The sequence below is a fragment of the Limanda limanda genome, chromosome 4 (assembly GCF_963576545.1).
Source record: "Limanda limanda chromosome 4, fLimLim1.1, whole genome shotgun sequence".
NCBI lineage: Eukaryota > Metazoa > Chordata > Actinopteri > Pleuronectiformes > Pleuronectidae > Limanda > Limanda limanda.
In genome coordinates, this window is record NC_083639.1 from 3,939,198 (window position 1) to 3,954,665 (window position 15,468).

Sequence of the window (15,468 nt, forward strand, 5' to 3'; positions counted from 1 at the left end):
TGTGTGTGTGTGTGTGTGTGTGTGTGTGTGTGTGTGTGTGTGTGTGTGTGTGTGTGTGTGTGTGTGTGTGTGTGTGTGTGTGTGATGTCTTAGGCTAACACCACTCATTTCATAACTGAACACTGACTGTCAGCTGTTAACTGGTTATTGTGCTCCAATTACTCTCCAACAATCTTGTGACTCTGCATGGTCACCACACATTGGCTACACAGACACAAACATGCTCATTCAGGACGTCTCTCTCTCTCTCTCTCTCTCTCTCTCTCTCTCTCTCTCTCTCTCTCTCTCTCTCTCTCTATCTATCTATCTTTTCCTCCCATCATTGCATCCACTGCCATTGTTAGATTCTTCATTCATTTCCTGTGTTTACGGGGACATATAATATAGTCCTAAAGAGGGGGAAATCTGCATATGTGCATTATTCCCAGACAATTAAAAAAAGTGTTGACACATGTCCTACAATGTATTGTTAAATAAAGCTGGGGTGTCCTGAAGTAATGTGTATTTGTATCAAAATGCAATGGGTTCTTTCAAGGTCCGGGCCCCTTCTCATCCCCTGGTTTGGTCGAATTTGGTTGAATCGTTTTTGCGTAATTGTGTTTTCAAACAAACTAACAAACACACAGTGTGACAAAATGACCTCCCTGGCAAAGATCCGATCAAGAATTCTGAAACCAGTGTGCAGTGGTAGAGGAAGTAGGGAAGTTCTAAATAATAAAAGTAAGTACACACTTTCTTTTAAATTAAGTTAGAACAATGTATTTAAACTAGCCAAGACATTAATGAACACTAAGAACACTAATGCAACAGTCTGCTACGTCATCATAGCTAAGGTTTGGTCTCCTCTGAATCCATTTCAGATGATATCTTCTTCACCAGTGATGCTGCTGCAGGAGGCGGGGTCTAATGTTACCTATCTGCTCTGATTGGATCATTGAACCAACACCCCTCTAATTATTGATTACCTTTAAAACTAAACAAAAAAAATCAATGTGAACATGTAACACAATGTATGTGGAGTAGAAAGTACAGATAAAGTGATACATTTACTTAAGTAAAGTACAGATACATAAAAAATGTGCTTGACTACAACGACTAATTAAATGTACTTTGTTACATCCCACTCCTGTGTGTGAGAACATGCATGTGAATATGTATGTGTTCACATGTCCGTGTGCATGTGGTGAGTTTTGTCCCTTGTGGCTCCTCATAGTGTCCTCCTGCCGGGACGGGTTAATGCGCACACGGGATTACACAGTAATCCGCACTCATGCGCAAACACTGGTGCGTGGGACTGGAGAGAGGTTCTGCTCTAATTCTGCGACTCCCACAGATTTCCTCTGAGCTCATGATGGAGAAGTGAAAGAGGTAAGATCGTTTATTCAACGCTTCATCGTGTCATGTGTGTCGCTGTCAGATGAGACTGTTGCTCCGTTTCAGACCTCAGCGTTAACCCGGGCTGTCCCGGGACAGACTGCAAAGGCTTCTTGCAACAAATGGCAGATGAAATACCAAGTTTGTCTTCAGAGCATTGTTTTAGTTCTGTCATTAACAGACGCAGCAGAATGATCCTGGTCACAGTGTATTCTTGTTGGCCTGTGGGAATAGTGCACCGTGTACTGGTGGTGGTGGAGGTGGTGGTGGTGACCCACTTGGCAGAAACATCCCGGGTTGTTCACATTCTAGTCACAATATGCAGCTCCATACGAGTCCACAGTGAAACGAGTCACACTAATTTAAACATGCACCTGTCTTCGAACTTGTTAAACAGGCCAGCTCTGTTTTTATCTGCAGGAAGTGATGGTATGTGATTCCCTGTCATGGCTACTTACATAAATTGGTGAACATTTAAAGAGCATTAAATGGCCTCTGGGTTAATTAGTTTTAAATTATATTAAGTGGATAAGATAGTCACATGTTTATATTTATATCCTTTATCTGAAAAACGATTATATAGCTATGAAATTGGCTATAATGAACCAATGTATTTGATTTCTTCTGAATAAAGAACTATATATAAAAATAATAAACTGTAGAGCATTTTTCACACAAGAAATGCAGCTAAAAGTAAATACAATTATTTTAAACTGTAATTCCAAATAAGAAGAGAATAGATTTCAAGAAGACGCAAGTACAAGTTAAACTGACATTTAACAGAAAAGGGAAAGAAAAGAGAAAAACAAATAAGATAAAATTTGACATAAGAAAGAAATGTATGAAACATATACAAGAGCGCAGGAATGCAGGCAAGTGTAAGATCTAGTTAAAGGCTGAAGCAATGATGAATTATTGAATGACTGGAGTAGCCTCTGATATCTGGTGGAAAACACAAATACAACCAAATATATGGTAAATATAAACATTATCGCACATCTCTTGCTCATCATTTATTCAGAAAAATAAATGTTCCCATATCTGCAAACATTAATGTTAATACAGATATGCTCATATCAGTTATTGGCCAACAGATAAATCTGTCGTGTTCTAGAATATCCAATATTGCTCGTTGCAAACTATGATTACAAAGTATCAGAGAAGATGTATTGAGAAACATTAAAAGTAAATAATAGAGTAAAGTACTGTACCGTAAACTCATATTTGAAATTAAGGCTGCAGGTTATGTGTCATTGTGTTGCGACTGATATTTGAAATGTTACATTTTAGGTTTTTTCTGTTCTGAATTTAATGAAAGAAATTATATTGATCAGTCAGGTTTTGTTTCACTGTCAGGTGCAGAAAAACAGGATGTGTTGTCCCAGTGTTGCACAGGATTATACTTGACATCCTGTCCCATATTTTTAATTTTATTCTATTTTATTGTATTTTATTGTATTCAAATATACCGGCTGCTATGACAACTTAATTTCCCTTCGGGGATGAATAAAGTACTCTATCTACCTATCTATCTATCTATCATATTTGAACATAATCATATGAATCATGGCATCAGATAACAGAGGTTAATCTCTTTTTCCCAATGTTAAATCCTATAGCATAATGCAGCATCATTCATGTGTATTGCATGGTTTTTGTATGTAACACTGAGCCATGCATGTATTAAAAGTGTCATCTCTCTTGCAGATCCTAAGGATATGACAGCTGATTGTTCCTTTACACAACAAACAAAGCTGGAAGTGGATGGATCAAACTGACGTGGTGCTTGTGTACACTTCACCACTCACAACATCCACCACGTCTTCAATACAGATGTACAGGTGCACATATTGATGCTGTCTCCTCTCAGAGCCGTATGCCACTGACATGTCAGTGTCTGTATCGAGGACAGGATGTCTAAATGTGAGCTGATCGAGCTGCAGGACCTCAGTCTGAATGATCCCATCGAGCTGGCTGCTCCTGCGGCCCGCGCCGCCCCATCGGCTCAGCCCTGCTCCTTCAGCGTCGTCCGACTGGTTGGAGACAGCGTCAGCATCGAGAGGCCCGGGCGTCGGACAGGAGAGATTGGACAGGGTCATGACTTCCAGATCGACAGTCACGCTCACCTCACCTGGTGTGACCTGTGTGGAGAATTCATCTGGGGTCTCTACAAGCAGGGTTTACGCTGCACCAGTGAGTAACTCCTGTACATGAATCTAATTGAATGTGTTTAAAGGATAAGAGATCCTTTTATAGTTATAGGTGATATTATATATTACTCCTATTGTCAAGAAATACCATGAAGAGACCAAAACAATATGACTATAGTCAAAGTCTGATGTAGATCATTAATATGTGCCGTACAGCTCCATTACCATCCAAAACTATTAAATATACGCCAGTGACACCATCACTGTGGCCTGCAATGACCTTCACTGGTAGATATATAACTTATTATTTAGTCAGACATTGACAGATTTTTTTATTTGTGTTTTTTTTTTTTTTTTAAGTATGCTGCATATTAGATTTTTATAAAGTCTAAAATGGACTTGGTGTTTTGAGCCACAATTGGTCTGAAAGAAGCCAGAGAAAGACTAACACATTGAAGGCGTTTGCCCCTTTTTTCCATGTCAGGAAGAAAAATATGGTATAAAACCAGCTTAATGCTTGGTGTTGCAAGCAAAACATGTTTTTGACTGTAGGCATTGACCTACTAAGGAAAAACAGGCAGCCAGCCACTAAATCTGCATGTCAGGCTGTTCCTGCCAATAGGATTAATAATAGACATTGTGAACCATTGCTTCCTTTCTAAAGAAAATCAGTATTAAACTTAATGATAAATCTCTCTGTAATTTAACCTAACAGTAAAAAATGGGTAAAAATCATAACATTAAAGAGTGAATCAGCTTTGTCGGTCCATGTTCATCCATTCATAAAATCATCCCTTTCCAGCTTCCAGTAGCACCAGATGCAGGATGATCATATTGTGTTTTCAAAGTCATGGGAATCTTTAGCAGGGTTTGTCCCGATCTGGTAGGAATGGTCTGGTAAACATCATGTTTTAACTGGATGTTAGTTCAGACACTACCGGGGAATGTCTTTGTTTCTCTGTATCGTTTGACTCCAGGCGTTCTGAGACATGTTGAGAGCCCAGTTCAACAAAAGATATGAAACGATGTAGCAATTAGAAAAAAATAGAATAGAGCACCTACCTCCACCAAGGCCCAACTGTCAATTTATATTCCATCAAGCTGCACCAAACTGCACCCAGATAGAAATCAAAGATCCCAGATTTCAATCAAGTAAAAATAAAAATCCTTGCTTAGCCTCCTTGATCGAATCAACACCAAAAGTTGATGGGTTCTTCCTTGGCCTAAACCCTATCCACCCACCAAGTTTCAAGAAAACCAATTCTGTGTGTTTTGCCAAATCCTTCTAAAAGTCAGACAAACTGCAATGACTGGAAGATTTTGGGTGATACTTTTCAGCACAAAGACAGATTACTGAACACAATCTAGAGCAAAGGGTTCCACACCACAAGTGTTGACGAGTCGCCGAAGCATAGCTGAGTCCGTGTCCCCTTTAATGCTCTCTCCCTCTCTCTCTTTCTCTCTCTCCCTCTCTCTCAGAATGCAGTTACACTTGTCACTACCGCTGTCAACCATTCATTCACCTGGACTGCAGCACAGATGGAAGTTTGTTAACAGACCAGGAAGATTTGTCTGTCGACGTCATCGAGACAGACACCAATGTGGTGAGGAATTAAGCTGCAGTTACACACGTACAGAAAGCACTGTGGTCCTCGAGGGATTGTTTTCATCAATTTTCAAAGAAAGAAAATGATTGAAATAAGAAACCAAGCTCATATTATTGTTTTTGAATAAAATAGTGTAATGTTCATGTTGTGTGGGTGGGCAGGTCAAAGCAGATGGAGTCGACCAGATTGCCCACTGCTGTCTGCTGTGTTTTATTGTGCCACATGTCCTCAAAGATACTGGATTTATTACCTCTTCATTGTTGAGGTTTCTATACAGAAAGTAATTGAGGAGAGAGCTGAGAGGAGGGGACAATTCAACAACTTACAAATAAGACAGATGTCCTTATTACAGAACCTCAAAATATTTGCACTACTGTGATCAACAAACCACCACTTAACAGATTAATAGTTTTTTTTTTTACTATGTATCAACCCAAACTGAATGTGTTTTGGCTCGAGTTGTGATTATTTTGTCATCAATATTTAATATATTTGTCTCATCATGCACAGATCAACCTCACAGCTGTCATTTTCATAAACTAACTACTTTGCTGCAGTATTTCACTGATTTTAAACACATCTTAAATTGGGGTGAATCTCAGTGTATAAGTAGAAAAGCCAGTCAGACCAAATTTCCCTGTTTTTTACTGATAGTAGAAAATAAAAACACCAAAAATGTCCAGAGCCTCTTTTTTAGAGTCTATAAGTAAATATGTCTTTATTTTGAATACTATTAAATTACATGAACAATAACATGAGTAAAATATTTTTACCTCAGGGTCATTTTAGCAGATCTCAGTGGGAGAGGTCCGGCTCCTTTTGATATCTTTGTGAGGTTTTATTGTCGGGGAGGAGCTGATGTGGAAGCTGGGGTTGTGGAGCTGTTAGTGGGACCAGTTTTCTCCAGACAGACAAAGGACAGCAGAGACATTTTGGATGCACAAATCTGGAGATAATTCTAAGATAGTGTGGATGACAGAAATACTAAATCATCAAAAGTCCCGCTCATCTGAACCTTGGAGAAAATGACCCGAGGAAATACATCAGAAGACAGTGGCTCGGAGCCGGAGCTATACTTTACTGCCTATACATCTTTCTTTCAAAAGGTCAGAGGGTCAATGGGGATGCAGTGGAAAGGCTGATTATTCCTGAGGCACAAAGCAGGTTTCACTTTCTGTTCTTAGCGATATTCATTCATGCATTGCTTCATTCGAGATGATAGAGTAAAAGCTTATTTATTTGACTGTTACTTCTGCTACTTCACTTTCTCTTCATCCTTAAAGCTCATGTGGGAAGACAAGCTTTCTGCTGACACCATGTGTTTTCTGCTCTTTACAATTCAGGATGAACAGATCGATTTGGGTAAACAGGGTTTAAGTGTTGGGGAAATTCAGCAGAAGGTTAAGGAGTATAACGCTCAGATCAACAGTAACCTCTCCATGATGGTGGTGAGTGACACATAAACCTGTTTTCTGAACTTACAGTATATACTGCAACCATTTCACTCCCCGTCTAATCCAGTCCATCTGTCCACCTCGCAGAATAAAGACGGGTTCTACACTGGTTTCATCAAGGTCCACTTTCAGTTGCTTCGGCCGATCTCCCTCCCTCCTCCTCAGAGCCCGACGTGCTCGACACAAGACGGAGATCAGCAGGACAGGCGGATGAAACGGCGGACATCTTTCTACCTCCCCAAAGATACTGCGAAACACCTGCACATAAGCTCCCAAACACGGGTCCGGGAAGTGATCGAGGCGCTGCTCAACAAGTTCACTGTGGTGGACAACCCGGCCAAGTTTGCCCTGTTTGAACGCACTGAGAGACAAAGTCAAGGTAGTGTTCTTAATGTTGTGTGTTTAAGTAAAACAGCACTGTGTTATCAAGTATTACATTTTTGTATTTTGTTCCTCTTCTACTTAGTGTACACCCGTAAACTTTCTGATGATATTTGTCCACTCTACCTACGCTTGTGTGCCGGACCGAGTGAGAAAATCCTGTGTCTGGTTTTGAAAGAAAATGAGACTGGGGAAGTCAATGTAAGTTTCCATTTGGTCATATGATGAGTCGTCAATATATCCTGACAGTTACCGTGTGATTTGACTGTGAACCTGCCCTCCTCCACAGTGGGATGCGTTCAGCTTTCCTGAGTTGTGCAACTTCCTGCGGATCCTGAAACGAGAAGAAGAAGAGCATGTCCGGCAGATAGTGAGGCGTTACGCTCTCGCGAGAGAAAGGACGAAGCAGGCGATGGCGAGGATTAGTACTCCCGCTTGAAAAGAGCCTTCTGCTACAATCATGGATCCGAATGGGGATCAAGAAGAATATTTCAAGCAATGGAAAAGTGAGGGAGAGACCTCTGACAATGACATTGTGTAGAAAAGGGGTTGTTTTAGAAGAAGGGATTCTGCTGTTACATTTAGTGAGAACCAACTAAAGACACTGCCACTGATTGTGCGAGTTTAACCACTGTTGTTAACTGGTTTGACAAAAAAACATTTAAGATCCCAACCATTCATTGCAGTTAATCCTTGAAAAACTCTGCTGCTTGGTTATATTATTTATAGCAGTGTTAAAGACATATTTTTCATTTTTATGTGACATTTAGTTTTTTTATCTTTTTTGAGACTCTTTTTTAAATTTTGGCACTTTACTAAACCTGTGAAATGGATACGGACAAGTTAAAAGTATAAATTCTTATAATCAAATAAATTGATGATAGTAAATGATGGGTCAATTAATGTTGTGGTTGCAGTGCTTTTAAATTGTTCATGAAGTAAGAGGTTTGATCAAGGGTTTGGTGAGGTAAACAGGTTTTATGGCCAAAAGGGAACAGACTCTGGAATGTTACCTTCACATGTGATTACACAAAATCTTGTTCTGCATTCATGGTCAATTACATTTTGGGCCCCAGGATGTTAGGGACACACACTCAGGTGTGATCAGTATCGGTCTGTCTACAGAGGTACACAACTCATAATAAGTCCCTAATGTTTGCTGGTGGTAACTAACATCTGCTGATGATCCCTGATATCTTCTGTCAGTTAGTGGAATACTTTCAATCTTACAAGGGATCTTTTCCTATTTTCAAAAAATGTAATAACAGTGAACACTCTTCAGAGCAGGCTTCTCCACAAGGTTTTGGAACCTGGCTGCAGTAATTTACTTTCAGATGGCCACAGATTAAGTGTGATCAGGCTCTCATGTTGGATGTTAAGGCCTGTCTTAAGTGTTCAAACTCATCCTAAAGGTGGTAAAGCTAAGCTGAAGCTGAATATGGACTTCATGCAAGCTGTTGCTATGTACATTATTGTCTCGAAAGCCATTGCCTGATGCAGTATTAAGAGTTTCATTATTTGCAACTAATGCTAAACCCAAACTCTGAATAACAGCCCCAGGTAGATAACAGTATTTGCTGGCCACATGATTTTAATAATATGAATATTAACTCTATTTATATAGCACAATTCAAAACAGCTGTTACAAAGTTACAAAGAGGACAAATAAAAACAAGAGTACTGTGAGTTTGGCTTTGTCTATTTCTTGAAAATGCTCACTTACGCGGTGGAGTCCTCGTGAACTGTGGGGTTTCAACAGAACTCCGAAGTCCGGCTGAAATGTTAACTGAAAAACCTGTCTGGATAGGAAAATAAACACGGTCAAGGAGTAGTGTTGTATTAAACCAGTTAACCAATCAGAAGCCAGGGCTGACAATTAAGCATTTAGTTGCCATGTAACTGGGGAACTGCTTCTCCTTGGCAAATCAGACCTGTCAAAAAATACATTCACAACTTTTTTTAAAAATGTCTTATGTCTTTATGACAAATAAATAAAAAATCTATTTTACAAATGTCTGTAAAATAGCTTTAAATATATAGCACTTGTACTTTCTTCTTCATTGGTGGAATTATGTGGATATGGTACATTTCTTACGTTTCGCTGTGTGCTGCCTTCTCTGTCACTCCCCTCCCGTCCACACCGCGGCGACACCTGCTCGCGTTTCCTCTGCAGTCGACAGTAAAAAGAAGCCAGGAAGAACACCGTGTTACGTTAGCATAAACAGCTAGTTCGGACGTGTGTGTGTGTGTATGTGTGTGTGTATTTGTTATAAGCTCCGAGCTTGTGCAGCTGTATCATCCCACAAGCGAGACCCTCTCCCCGGCGAACCGGGCCGCTTCAGGTACGTTCTCAGCTCCACGGAAGCTACAGACGCCGGTTAGCAAAGCAGCTAACCGTGTAGCATTTGGCATTTCGTCAGTGAACGTTGCCCTATAAAAGCAGATGGGAACATGTCGACCTGGCTAATGCTAGCAGCGGGGAGCTAATTGTCTTTCTCCGAAGCTAACGTTAGCAGCCAGGGCGTAAAGTGACATGACAGCGAGTAACAACACGTGTAGGGGCTGATTCTGCTTGTTGTTGCTTCAGGGTTAGCATCGTTAGCTTTCCTCTCTCCAGCTAGCCGAATGGTAACGAGCCCTCTGGACACAAGCACAGCTGGCCTATATGTGTTGGGCTTTTTCTAAATGTACGACCCTGGATTGACACACCATGCCACAGTGTGGGGGGGCTCCGTGTGTCTGTGGCAGGGCTGTGTTCATGTGAGGTTGGACTGTCATGTCACCGGCCTGCTACAGTCAGACCTTCAGGACGTGTGAATTATAAACCAGCTGGACTCTTCAGCAGGCTTCCTGTGTCTCTTCTGTCAGCAACCAGAAAAGTAAACTTAGCCAAACATTGATGTGTAATCACTGCATTGGCTGTAGGTGCTGTGCATTTGTTTTCTTATGGTAACATTAATATTGGCCTCACAAAACTAGGATCTCGAACTTTGGGTTTTTCTTAGTTCTTTTACATAAAAAATAGGATAGTTAAATCGTGATATTCTAATCATTTTGCATGTTTGCATAATATATTGGAAGAAATTAACCTTTCATGTGTTCTATTCCTGTGTTTTTATCCTGAAGGTCACCTCACACCTGATACAGTGACGCTGTAGCCCCACTGCCAGTTCTGTGACCCAAGAAAAGAATGTGCTGCAGCTGAAGATGGGTGGCAGCGGCTCCAGATCCAAAGGGTTTTGGCCTTTTTCTGGCTCAGTCAGTGTGGAAGAACCAACCAAAGATGGAGATGAGCAGCCCCTGGCCAGAGTTCGAAGTTTCCGAGGCGCAACGCCTTTTGTGTTTTCCAGACGAAGGTAAGTAACAGCCTCGGGATCACGCCTCGGGATCACATATATATATATATATATATATATATATATATATATATATATATATATATATATATATATATATATATGTGTATATAGGGATATTAGATTATTACAATACAATACAATACAATTGCATACATCACTGCTGCAAGACAAAGCAGAGAAAAGAAAGAAAGAGGAAAATTAAATTGAAGAAAAAATAAAAAATAAATAAAACAAATCAGTAAATAGGTAAATACAATTTTAAAAGAAATAAAAATAAAAGGGGGGGGGGGTTGCCATCTAATCTTCCTCTTGTAGTGGGCTTTGTATGCTCTCATAGTACGACAAGAAGGGGGTCCAGGTTCTCTCAAAGCTCTGTATGGAACCTTTCAGAGTATATATTTTCTCCAGTTTCAAGAAAGACATGGTGTCTCTAATCCATCTACTGAATGTGGGAGGTGTTTGCTCCTTCCATAAGAGTAGTATCCGACGTCTGGCAAGCAGAGAGGTGAAAACTATGACAATATGGGCCCTGCCTTTTAAGAGGATGAGTTTCATCAGTAAAACCAAAAATGGCATAATGGGTTTGGAGGAATGACCGCACCAAACATTTTAGAATAAGCATGAAAAATGTCTCCCCAAAATGTTCTGAGGAGAGGACAAGACCAGAACATATGTATGTGATCAGCTGGTTGACTTTTACAGCGGGGGCAAGAGGGGTCAACATCAGGGAAGATCTTGGCAAGTTTAGCCCTGGTCCAGTGGACACTCAGGATGATTTTAAGTGGAATTAGGCTGTGTCTAGCGCAGGGGGATGATGTGCGTACTAAGTTTAGCGCAGCCTGCCACTGATCCTCTCTCATTACCTCCCCTAGGTCCTCTTCCCAAAGTGGACTAGTTTCTTGCAGTGACTGGGGGGAGATGCTGCAGATTTGATTGTAAAGGACTAAAATTAAGCCTTTACGGTGTGGAGACAAAGTGAGGAGATTGTCAGTTGCGTTATCTGCTGGTAAATTTGGAAATGAAGCAATGTTTTTCTGCACAAAATGTCTTACTTGGAGATATCTAAAAAAATTTGATTTTGGCAGGTTGAACTTCTCAGAGAGTTGTGCGACTGATCCAAATCTGCTGTGAAGAAAGAGGCTACGTGTGGAAGTAATGCCTTTTGCCATCCAGATTTTAAAAGCTGAGTCCATGGTAGAGGGTGGGAAATTATAATTATTGGCAACTGGGGTGTGAATTGACATTATAGACAGGTTGAAATGTCGTTTAAACTGCTACCAAATTCTAACTGAGTTAAGAACAATTGGGTTGGGGAAGAATCGAGTATGTGGGGTCGAAGGGGACGGGGCGCATAAGACAGAGCGCAAGTGGACCGTGCCGCCTGTGCATTCAAGATGTATCTAGGCCTCGCTGCTGTCAGGTTGATAGTCCTCCATCCAGAACAATATTTTCTGGATATTACAGGCCCAGTAATAATGTATAAAATTGGGCAAAGCCAAGCCAGCAAGCCCCTTGGGTCTCTCAAGGGATTGCCTTTTAATCCTGTGTGATTTACCATTCCAAATGAAAGATGCTATGCAATGGTCCAAAGTTTTGAAAAACTTTTTCCTTATCAAAATGGGAATGTTTTGGAAGAGGTAAAGAAATTTTGCTAATACAATAATTCTAATTAGGTTAACTCGACCGACCAAGGTGAGCGGCAGGCTGGACCATCTCACCATATCTTGTTTACACTTTTCAAGGAGCACTCCGAAGTTCTTTATAAATAGCAGTGAAAAAGTGGGTGTGATTTCTATTCCAAGGTATTTGAATCCCTTCTTAACTTCTTTGAGTGGGAAATGTGATGGGGAAAGTTGAGACGCTTGAGAGGGAACATTCCTCTACAGTTACTAATTGGAGTTTTATCATTTTGAGATTAGTTTGAGGCTTCCTGTCCCCTTCGCGTTCGAAATATTCCAGAGAAAACTCGTTAAATTTGGACGTGTTAGCATTTTTTGGTTCCTGCAGACGTGGTCTTAGCTCTCCCCTCATACACATCTGTTAACCAAGGGATATTTCCACACTCATAGCTGACCTGTTAGCTTACCATTCACCCTGACCTTTAAAAAAACAGCACTTTACCCACAAAAAAAGAGCTGACAGTCCAACAGAGCTGAGGCTCCAGCAAACTAAGCAGCTGGTTGTTGTTTTTTCCTTTGCTCATGGGTTTATGGGCTTGAAATCCAAACACCACATTTTATTTTTGTCCCGGTTGTGCATTCTGGCTCTCACGTTGGGAGCAATTTTTCCCCCTGATTATGTAAAATATTCTGTCTTGTTGTATTGCCAAGCCTTGACTGTGCAGAGTTTTGAATTCGCTCAGGCACATTATTTAGATTTATAATAATGTTTTACTCTCTGCTGCAGCTCTTTGTTCTTTGATGAAGACGGCGACTTGGCCCATGAGTTCTATGAAGAAACAATTGTGACAAAAAATGGACGAAAAAGGGCCAAACTGAAAAGGATTCAAAAAAATCTAACAGCTCAGGTAAGGGAATTAGGAATCTAAACTAGGACTGTATTCACCAGTTCTTTGTGTTATTAGGCCAGATAATTTTAATCTCTCTTGTTTTGTTTCAGGGAATTATAAAGCTGGACCACCCATGCATCCATGTAGATTTCCCAGTTGTCCTCTGTGAAGCATGACAATGTCTGAGGATTGTCTCAGACGAGCCACTGTGTCAACTCCGTCCCGTGGTTTTCCCCTCAGCTGGAAGCCTGAACCACCTTTTAAAAAACACCTGATCTCTTGATATATTTGATGCTCTTATGTGGACAGGCAGATGCAATGTTGCTGAGCCTCTGCATGTGATCTTTTGGCTTGTGCTCAGACACAGAATAGGTCACCAGTGGGGACGTTGAAGGGTGCCAAGTTGGCAGAACCTACTCAGTTTACAGATCATGGTTTGTGTGCATGTATGTGTGAATGTGTGTGGAGACACAGGTAATCGTGACAGTCCCGGAGTTGTTGCTGCAGATAGTTTTCTGGTATGATTCACTGAACTCTAGGAGTTCAAGGAGAATGTAACCAGTTCTCTCTCCTGTCACAGTATATATAGAGCAGGAACCTTTAGCTGCACACTTTAGTTTATTGCCACCCTCATGACTCGATTTATCATGCATGGAACAGGATCAGCTTATCGGTAACATCCGAGGGAGTTGACAATCAGCTGCCCAAGAAATCTGAAGTGGATTAACGTCATGGATGGACTGGCTTCAGTGACCTCCGAGCCTCACATGTACACAGCAGCAGCAGCAGCAAGAGATCCTGTTTTCTTTGCTGCTTCCGCATATTATGTTTCACTTTTAATTTATTATAACTTTTTTAATTACAATTTAAAATGCTGAACTGTGTCATGGTCCCTTTTTTATATCCATACATTATCACTGAACAGCAGTAGAGTGCATTTAGTTTGCAAATCATCAAGATCTAAGGATATACTTTACATACTAATGGCGTATAATGACTTTATTTGTACCGGTGCAGATTATAGTTACTAAACACGTCTGGCTGTAAATGCCTCAGGACACAAAGGTCGTGGGAATTTTTCGAGGGAATTGGAGCATTATAAGCAGGCAGCAGAGAGTTCGCATACCACCACTGAAACGAGTACAAATTCAATTGGCAGATTTCAGCAAATATACACACTTGTTTGAAAAATTTCAGGGGGTCATCTACCATATACATATAGTACATCAACACCTGTCATCGTTTGACTAAAGCATTTTCCTTGTATCGAAGGATTTGGGCGTGAAAGATAAAGAAACTAGTAAGTTACTTTGATACGACTGGAGACAACTATTTGTAAAATAGAAATCATATTTTACTGTTTAATAATTATGTAAAATAATTGTATTTATTTAATCACATCAGGACTATTAAAATACTTTTTATTCTGTAGGCCGTAATTAGTGTGAGGAAACCGATTCATCAGAATTTAAAGTGGTTAGTCTTTGTATCAGAATTATTTAATATGGCTATAAGAGTCTTTTGTAATGGCAAATAAATCTGCTTTTTGTCAGACGTTGTAAACAGTTAAATGAACTGACGGGATGCCAATGTTGTGGAAATAATGCCCCCGACCTCCACCTGCGATGACATTAACCACCTGCAGAGGAAATTGCGAAGGCGAAACACTGATTGGCAATGTGTGTGTATTTGTGTGTGCTATTGAAGAATGGATGATGTCGAGAGAAGGGAAGGCCATCAATTTCCATGTCTCCATGAGAAAGTGGTTTCTGTAAAGCCGTCTCTCATATTGTTCTCCTCAGAGGATAAACAGGACTGTGCCAAAATCCACTCCACTTTATTGCTTCCATGAAATTAATTTACTCTGCACGAGTCCTCTGGCTGAATTCTTCTACCAGTTGTGTCTGGGGGAGACGGGGCGATACAATTACTTTTTGTTGTTTACTTTCACAGAACTGTAATATTATGCAAGGCCATGAGGTGAATTGTGGCATTAGGGTTAAATTAAAAGATCTGACTCTGCAAACTGCCCATGGTTTGGCTTTCCTGACTAAAGTCTGGGCAGGTTTTGAGATGCTCACAAAGACCACTGTAATCTTTTATCTTACTAGCAAGAATGTGTTTATTATTTTAAATTATTTGTAGGAACCTGCCATGTCTAAACAACAGCAGTGAAATCAAAAGGAAGTGTTGATATACCAACATAGTCTTCAGCAGAGAAATCCAAGGTCAGGAGGTGTAACTGCATATTTGAGGTTAAAAATTAATCATGGTGTAATTTAAGAAATGGTTTTAAAATATGTGATTTGTCAATAAAAATAATTAAATATGTTTTATTTGTCATATGTTCAAACAGAGATCTCACAAAATGTCTTTTCAAAGTCATTCATTAACTCACAAAGGATAGATGATCCCATTTAGTTTAACTTACGTTTATAAATAAGCTATATTTAATTTCTCAGCTCTTGAAAAGTGTATATGTTTGATTGCATGAGTCATAACCAATTATCTAAGAATTATGTATCCTCACATAGGTTTCTATTAAACCTGTGTTTGGACCCAGTGTACAATAAGAATAAAGCCGCATTGTGACATGTGTTGCCACAGTAAAAAAAATGATACCAAGCTTAATTT

The 15,468-nt window shown here is 40.1% G+C and overlaps 2 protein-coding genes across 3 annotated transcripts; both read left to right on the top strand.

Moving 5' to 3' along the window:
* Nucleotides 1-1,271: 1,271 nt before the first annotated feature.
* rassf1 (Ras association domain family member 1) lies at nucleotides 1,272-8,652 on the top strand. Its single transcript, XM_061069983.1, has 7 exons — nucleotides 1,272-1,368; nucleotides 3,082-3,567; nucleotides 5,004-5,128; nucleotides 6,475-6,579; nucleotides 6,673-6,964; nucleotides 7,052-7,167; nucleotides 7,256-8,652. Exons 2-7 carry the CDS (start codon nucleotides 3,288-3,290, stop codon nucleotides 7,403-7,405), a joined length of 1,068 nt encoding a protein of 355 aa, XP_060925966.1. The 5' UTR covers nucleotides 1,272-1,368; nucleotides 3,082-3,287; the 3' UTR covers nucleotides 7,406-8,652.
* A 499-nt stretch (nucleotides 8,653-9,151) lies between these two features.
* Nucleotides 9,152-15,165, top strand: tusc2b (tumor suppressor 2, mitochondrial calcium regulator b). Of its 2 annotated transcripts, none has more exons than XM_061069090.1 (4): nucleotides 9,152-9,308; nucleotides 10,093-10,322; nucleotides 12,732-12,852; nucleotides 12,945-15,165. In XM_061069090.1, exons 2-4 carry the CDS (start codon nucleotides 10,174-10,176, stop codon nucleotides 13,008-13,010), a joined length of 336 nt encoding a protein of 111 aa, XP_060925073.1. In that variant the 5' UTR covers nucleotides 9,152-9,308; nucleotides 10,093-10,173; the 3' UTR covers nucleotides 13,011-15,165. The 2 variants fall into 2 exon arrangements, with proteins under 2 accessions (XP_060925073.1, XP_060925075.1); XM_061069092.1 differs by lacking the exon at nucleotides 9,152-9,308 and adding an exon at nucleotides 9,433-9,845.
* Nucleotides 15,166-15,468: the final 303 nt, after the last annotated feature.